Source organism: Anneissia japonica, unplaced genomic scaffold (genome assembly GCF_011630105.1).
Source record: "Anneissia japonica isolate Jap-2015-1 unplaced genomic scaffold, ASM1163010v1 scaffold287547_len23682_cov133, whole genome shotgun sequence".
In the NCBI taxonomy this organism is placed as follows: Eukaryota; Metazoa; Echinodermata; class Crinoidea; order Comatulida; family Comatulidae; genus Anneissia; species Anneissia japonica.
The window spans coordinates 1-8,630 of NW_022746988.1; the positions used below are offsets into that span (position 1 = coordinate 1).

At 36.6% G+C, this 8,630-nt stretch overlaps 1 protein-coding gene across 1 annotated transcript; it reads right to left on the minus strand.

Moving 5' to 3' along the window:
- Positions 1 to 503: 503 nt before the first annotated feature.
- LOC117120382 (zinc transporter ZIP4-like) lies at positions 504 to 1,561 on the minus strand (the record flags this gene model as incomplete). The annotated part of the gene is made up of 2 exons (XM_033265421.1): positions 1,396 to 1,561; positions 504 to 698 (listed from the first exon to the last, which is right to left on the minus strand). Coding segments are annotated over exons 1-2 (294 nt in total), but the record flags the coding sequence as incomplete, so codon positions are not given.
- Between the last annotated feature and the right edge of the window lie 7,069 nt (positions 1,562 to 8,630).

Consider the following 8,630-nt stretch of genomic DNA (forward strand, 5'->3'; position numbering starts at 1 on the left):
AAAAACAAAGAAAAAGAAAAAAAATGGTAGCTCAGAACGCCTCAAATGTTATTTTCGGGCGTCTAGAACACAAAAATTTCGCGGGGGCATGCCCCCGGACTCCGTAGGACAGTGTTGTCTCGATCGGCCCAACTTTCGCGGCCCAACTTTCGCACCCCCTCCCCTTTTTGGACATCTCTGGATCCGCCCCTGATCAGTATTAAGATATAAAAACCATTACAATGGACGATAATGTGTACTAGATTAAAGTAAAAGTCAAGGACAAGGAAAAGCTCTCCTGACAGCATTGTACGTCTATCCATCACCAAGGTCTGCACAAGAAAGAGTGAACGACTTGTCCAACATCTTCGACCCTTACACTAGTTAAAATAAATGTGCCGCGTAAACAGGTTTAGGCCTACTGAATGAAATAATCCCAAGCCCCTCAACAATAGTTCCAGTATAAAAAGAAAAATCTGAAAATAAATAATAGTAACGAGATAACACAAAACCCAGTTTCCCACAATAAGTAGACGTACCTCAACTTTATCGTGTTCCCCATGACTGTGGCTGTGGCTATGTCCACCGAACAAGCTGGAGGTGAGTTTCTCAAACAGAAAGAAGACATACAAAGACATCACGACAGTAAGATTCTTCCACAGAACATCAATGCTAGATTCTGTCGAACCGCCTTCTTCGTGGTCATGTAGTCCAAGTGCCTAAAGGATGACAATATATTACAATTATAAATATAGTAAGAAAATAATAACGTAATTAGTCTTACTATGTTAGAATTCAAAAAAATTCAAAATTAAATGCAAGAAATCAAAATTCCAAAATTCAAATTTCCAAGGAGCAAGTTAATTTGGTCATGGCATAAGCATGGACCATGTTAATTGAATTATTTGAGTTTGTACTTAATCTTCCAAATAATTCAATTAACATGGTCCATAAGCTTTTTGGTGAATTTTGCAAATCATATCTTAAAAAGGCATGGGCCAAGAGATTGGAGATTAAGTCTCGTCGAATGTAATTTTAATTTTAATTTAAATGCTTTTATGTTTTGTTTTGTGACTTTTTCTACATTGTATTGTTTGGCAATTTTAATTACTGTATGTAGGCCTATTTATTTTCTTTTTATTACTTTTTATTACTATTATTGTAATGGGTGCCGCTGTTGCAAAAGCGTTTTCTAAATAAAAAAATACTGTACAATGAATGAAAAATATATAAAATAGTTTAAAAAGTTAAAACATGTATAAATAAAAATTAAGAACGATATTTAAAATTGTTAAGAGCAAGACACCAAATAAAAATATGTAATACTATAGAATATATAACTCTGAGAACTGTGTCTCTGTTACAATAACGTCACTAAATGGCAACGTTTTTAAAGTAAAAAATACCTAAGTATACCTCTGGCATGAGATGTAGAAACGCATCACCGGACATCGTGCCAATAGCCAGAGCTATGAACACTTGAATCAAGTTTTGGTATGTTGTGCTATTCAACATCGGGATAGTGGCCGCTCCAAGCAAAGACAACAAACTGATGCACAATACAGAAAGCGTTCCCCATCCGTACACTAAGCAGCACAAAAAGCAAACAAGAAAATTTAAAACATGGTAGAAATTAGGATTATAAAACGTTTAATAAAGTATCTTGAAAATGTGGCTACCAATTTGGATCTTCTTAGCCTACAGTGTGATATTTTGCGTCTATGTTACTGGTTCCATCCTATTGTGTAGGCCTATACCTCGAATTCAGTAAGTTTTGTTTTATACATTCACTATATTGCATCGTTTTTAATGAATATATACATAACATAATATATTAAAATTATTCTTAATGGATTAACTTCGTATACTAATAACAAATATATAAATAAGCTTAAATAACTAAATATAAATAAATAATAGGTAGGTAGGTAGGTAGATAGATTAAATAAATAAATAAAAGCTTTATAGATATAGATAATGAAATGTTATAGTTTATCATAGATTTTACCGTATGCAGTCGTTCAAATTTCTTTTAATTTTTATTTTATATTTTTAAAATACAAAATTACTGCACTAGTGTTTTATGACCAATGCTAATCTTGTAAATTGTATTGAACTTTCTGCCACACACGTTGCATGCTATGAAATTCTTCTTATTGTATTGTAGTTTTGTTTGATATGTGCATTGCTGTTAGGGTCACTGATTGAAATAGGCCTCATGTACAGCAGTGTCTTAAATTGATAATTTTATATTTCTCATTTGTTGGTAATTTGTGTTACAGGATGCTCATGAATAAATAATGCAAATATATTATTTTTCATATACAGGCCTACTATAATGTTAATGCCTGTGTAGTAAAGTGTTTGGGACCAATTTCATGAACATTAGATGTGTATAAGAGACAGATGTGTGCCCTTGTGCGGAAATGTGGCTCTCTTTGCAAGCACATCTAACATCTAAGGAAAGAAGAGCTTAGATTGGTACCAGATAAAATCATTTTGTTATCAACATTAATACATTATGCTAATTTTCATCTTTGTAAGCGCATAAGACAGTGCAAATTATTTCTGTGACCCGACGCCACGCCACGATTTGCTTATCCAAATGACGTTATTTCGATTGCTAATCCCTAAATGAATTTGTGGTCTCAGAAATGCACAATTTGTAGCCGTGAACCCTATCAGGAATTTTGATTCCGCGACCCTGACCGAGGCTTTAATCAGCTCCTTGGTCGGACACTCCTGTTAAACATTCACATGTCGGACCCCTGTCGGCAAATTTCTGGAGTCATCACGGTTCCTTTCACACTTTAATTGGATATGTAGCTTATTGGTAGTTGAAGTTCTCTGACAGTAAGGGTCCTGGTTCAAATCCTTATAACACCCTTTCTAATCTCATAATGAAGTTTACAATTAAACTGAATCGCAACGAACTCCTCATTTTATATAGTCCTATATTTTATAGATATAGACAAATGATAGATATAGACCATAGTGCAATAATGTTAAAAATGATACAAGTACTCACAGCAGCATTTGGTTATTTATATTATGTAAGCCTATATACAGTACTAATATGTTTTCTTTTTTAAACATCTTACTAGTCGCAAAGCCAACAGACAGCTAGCTATGTTAAGCCTAACAAATCTTCACGACTGTTTATTATTAAGGCCTATTAGTTTATTAAATCAATAACTGATAACCAATGTTTCAACAGTTAACCTAAAGACATTTATGTAATACGTAAAGTAATGATACGTATCAAGAACGTCGACATATTCTCAAAAATTTCGCACCTCAGCCCTAACCATGTTGGGGCTGAGGTGGTGGACTCTCACGCACCCATGGGCGCAGATCATGGGGGAAGGGGTAAACGAACAAGGGTGGCGCTAGGATTTGCCCGACGCGGGGTCCGAGGTCTCCGACGGGGTGGGGGGGGGGCGTAGTCCCTGATGAGGGGGAAAATTTCCAGACGAGAACAAAGTGGGCGTGGTCGGACGTCGCTTTAAATGCCTCGAAAGTGGTCTAGGGGGCGAATCCCCCGAAATTTTGACAATGGGTTTCAAACGCTTATTAATCTTTTTACCTCCCCGACGAATTGTGGTTTCTCTCCCCCCCCCCCCCCCCCCCCCCCACCCCCCCCCACTCCCCGACAAGGGGCCTGGCCCCCGGCCAAACGCTGGTGACACCCTTGTAAACGTCCCCTCACATATTTGTAAAGGGGGAAGGGTTGGTCCCCTAACTTTTCGTGAGTCAAGAAGATATGCCTGAAAATTGTTGACATAAATGCATAAATGATCCAGGTTTTAACGAAAGAGAGCTGTACAGCCAGATGACGTCTTATTTTATAGCAAAATACCGGCCCACAAACATCTGAATTAGTTATAATACTCGACTCGAGTGCGCGTGCCTTTATTGTACTGTACCTTTTGTAAATGTGTATTGGTCGAATAAATAAATGAAATGAATGCATGAATGAAAGTATGTCAAAGTATGGAAAAAGCGTGCAAAATATAAGATTGGGTTTCGTCACATGAAGTAGTATTTTCTGGTACATCACAGCGATTAGATAGATCGATGATGATGATGAATACTATATAAGAATGTCATATCCGGCAATCTACAATTTCTCAAAATTTTACCACTAGCCCCAACTATGGTGGACCTGAGAGACATGTGGACACTCACAGTTTTAAAAGTGTCATTTCCGACCATCTTGAGGTACTATTTCCTCAAATTTTCTCTCCTCAACCCCAGCCATGGCTGGGGCTGAGTTGAATATGGTCACACGGCTTTGAGGTAGGTCGAGTATATTAAATACATCAAAGAAAGTGTTTCTTTAGTTTTATTTTCTATGGTACATCACTCGTATTAATTAGATCTCTGTTGTTGCCGAAAATTCCTGATTAAAGTTCAAGAAAAATTTGCTGGCGCTTCTTCTAGATTATATAAATAATGATGGTGTGATAATGGTGAATTTTACTGTATAAAAGTGTCATTTCCGACCATCTAAAGGTATTTCCTCCAATTTTCTCACCTCGGCCCCAACCATGGTGGGGCTGAGGTGGTTGTGGACTCACGGCTTTGAAGTAGGTAAAGTAAATACATCAAAGAGAATGTGTTTTTTTTTTAAAGTTTTATGTGTACATTACACATACTAATTAGATCTCAGTGGTTGCCGAAAATCGCTGATAATTTTGACTATATAATGGTGATGTGATAATGAATTTTACTTTATAAAAGTGTCATTTCCGGCCATCTACAAGTACTATTTCCTTAAATTTTTGCACGCACAAATTGCCAAATCCTGCAACCGTCCCAGCTACAGATCTCCCTCCAATCACAGACCACTTTCGGGACCGGGGATTCTATGGTCCCGATGCCTTGGTCTTTACTGAGGAACATTAATATTACTGTAAAGAGGTCCTTAATTAGAGAGAGACTCGTAGTTTACTCTCTTGTAAAATTGAATTGTTAGTTTTAGATGATTTTTTTTAAACATAAGACACAGGTTGAAACAAATAGGCCTATGCTGAATTTAAACCCTTTTCAAGAACATCAGCATGCAATAAATGTGCCGGTCAAATGTCACATGCAAAGAATATAAGAGTATTATTTATGCGTCTCTGTTAATTTGTCAAAGAAATACTTATATTCTGGTTCTGGTGGGTAAAGCTGACCTCTTTAAGGACCCGAAAAGTATAAGAGTAAGGCCAATTCAAACAGGAGGGTTGAAATAAAATCGAATAATAGGAAAGGTCGACCACCGAAGTGGACGCGCAGTGTCGTCCATGAGCGGTTTTCGTATTACAGCCCTCCCTGAATAGGCCTATACAATCATACTTATATGTTCAGTCCTACGCAGCAAAAACTGTACTATGCTATATAATTTTGTGTAAGTGAATATGATGTATTAGACCAGGCTATAATTGAGATAGGTGCCACTTGGAGAGGTATAAATTCTCATATGGTTTTTCTATTTCTGGTACATCACAGCGATTAGATAGATCGATGATGATGATGAATACTATATAAGAATGTCATATCCGGCAATCTACAATTTCTCAAAAATTTACCACTAGCCCCAACTGTGGTGGACCTGAGAGACATGTGGACTCACAGTTTTAAGTGTCATTTCCGACCATCTTGAGGTATTATTTCCTCAAATTTTCTCTCCTCAGCCCCAGCCATGGCTGGGGCTGAGTTGAATATGGTCACACGGCTTTGAGGTAGGTCGAGTATATTAAATACATCAAAGAAAGTGTTTCTTTAGTTTTATTTTCTATGGTACATCACTCGTATTAATTAGATCTCTGTTGTTGCCGAAAATTCCTGATTAAAGATCAAGAAAAATTTGCTGGCGCTTCTTCTAGATTATATAAATAATGATGGTGTGATAATGGTGAATTTTACTGTATAAAAGTGTCATTTCCGACCATCTAAAGGTATTTCCTCCAATTTTCTCACCTCGGCCCCAACCATGGTGGGGCTGAGATGGTTGTGGACTCACGGCTTTGAAGTAGGTAAAGTAAATACATCAAAGAGAATGTGTTTTTTTTAAAGTTTTATGTGTACATTACACATAATAATTAGATCTCAGTGGTTGCCGAAAATCGCTGATAATTTTGACTATATAATGGTGATGTGATAATGAATTTTACTTTATAAAAGTGTCATTTCCGGCCATCTACAAGTACTATTTCCTTAAATTTTTGCACGCACAAATTGCCAAATCCTGCATCCGTCCCAGCTACAGGTCTCCCTCCAATCACAGACCACTTTCGGGACCGGGGATTCTATGGTCCCGATGCCTTGGTCTTTACTGAGGAACATTAATATTACTGTAAAGAGGTCCTTAATTAGAGAGAGACTCGTAGTTTACTCCCTTGTAAAATTGAATTGTTAGTTTTAGATGATTTTTTTTAACATAAGACACAGGTTGAAACAAATAGGCCTATGCTGAATTTAAACCCTTTTCAAGAACATCAGCATGCAATAAATGTGCTGGTCAGATGTCACATGCAAAGAATATAAGAGTATTATTTTTGCGTCTCTGTTAATTTGTCAAAGAAATACTTATATTCTGGTTCTGGTGGGTAAAGCTGACCTCTTTAAGGACCCGAAAAGTATAAGAGTAAGGCCAATTCAAACAGGAGGGTTGAAATAAAATCGAATAATAGGAAAGGTCGACCACCGAAGTGGACGCGCAGTGTCGTCCATGAGCGGGCTTCGTATTACAGCCCTCCCTGAATAAATACAATTATACTTATATGTTCAGTCCTACGCAGCAAAAACTGTACTATGCTATATAATTTTGTGTAAGTGAATATGATGTATTAGACCAGGCTATAATTGAGATAGGTGCCACTTGGAGAGGTATAAATTCTCATATGGTTTTTCTATACCAGTTTTTTATGGGGAATCAGAATATGTGAGGTAAAAGGGGTGTAACCTGAGAACTTTCGTGTGAGGGCGCTTTTACAAAATGGCCGTCAAAATCCAATAAACTACATATATATGGGTAAAATAAGCACAGAAGAGGTAGGTTTGACCAACTTTTGAATATGTAATGATAGGAGTAAAGTATAACTAGCTAAAGTTATTAAAGTGAAGATTTCGGGAGGCAATTGAGGGCGCTTTTTCAAATGGCCGCAAAAATTAAATAACAACTTAATGCAGCAGCTTCAATACCCTAGATAAATTTGTTTAATTTAAAAAATATCAATGTTTATATAACTGCTGTTGACTTTTAAAACCTAAAGCAACATATTTTAGGGGTGTAAGCTAACTCACTTTTGAAAATGGAAGTAAAAATCCCCCCTTATATTAGTCCTTTTCTGTTTTAAAGAATTTGAAAATATCAACAGAATCCTAAAAAATTCCAGCTTCCTTACAAATATCCGGTTGTTTTTCATTTTTTCTGTGTGCTATACAAGGTATTCAAGACGACTACCACAATTTTCATGTATGAAGAAGGCATCAATTCATTTACTAGATATTTGTGTAGTGTTTAACTGTGTAGCCCTGAGCAATAATCTTCATGTATCGCTTTTATCACTGCAATCTGAAAGTCTTCGTATTTATCGTATGAACAATTCTTGGACTTCCACGAGAATTTGTTTATTCCATCTGTTCCATCAAATATTTTTATTGACAGTCATTTACCTCTGCTTATTTTCATTCTTGAACGATCGAAATTCTGCTAACATGGTGGCAACAATGATATGTCAGTGATCTGGTCTCTGCAAAACATTCTATTGAACATGTTACTTGCTTGATTTACACATTTCTCCCTAACTCCAAGCAGCAGTAAGACATACTCTTGATCTTCAGACAACTTTGTGACAGAATATCTAAAACTCCGAAGTTGCTGAAAGTTTCAACAAACACAGTTTATGATTACAGAAGCTACGTTTTCCTTTATGAAAGAAAGCCGGGTGTAATTGTCTGTAATCGATCGAAAGGGAACGGATGATTGCTATGCCTTGGTTGTTATTCGTTAAAGCATGCTTTGCATACAGGATTCAGGAAGACTTTCGTGTCGGCTTCGTCTTGGTGGTTCTACGCCAGATTGTAGAACCCCAGATTGCCGACTTCCAGATCTTCGAGTTCACTTTGCCAAAACACAGTTTGCCGAATGCCAGATTGCTGAATCAAAAACTACGAATCCCAGTTTGTTGAAACCCAGTTTGCGCTGAAACCCACTTTTTAGAAAATAAAATAAAAGCAGTATGGAAAACAGTAACCACAGCATAACATTTATGTTGGAACACTCTCTTACTATGTATTCGTATAGGAAATAGCGGCTTATTATAGTTAAATGATTCTTTTTGTTTTAATAGGCTTTGTAAATCAATTGGCGATCAGCAAATAAAAGTCAATTTAATAGGCCTCGCAGTTAAAAAGATTTTATTAGCATACCTAAGATAAATACATAAATTTATAAAAAAAAAAAAAAATAATGAAGGAAATAAACAAATTAATAATAATCTACAATTATACACACATGCCAATTGTGGCTCTAGAAATTTGTCGACAAGGGGTCTGACTCAAGGGGCCGACTAGAGCCTCGGTGGTCAGGGACCTGACACAACAATCCTGATAGGGTTTGCAGAGGGAGTATTTTAGAAGGATACGATGCTTATCCTTAA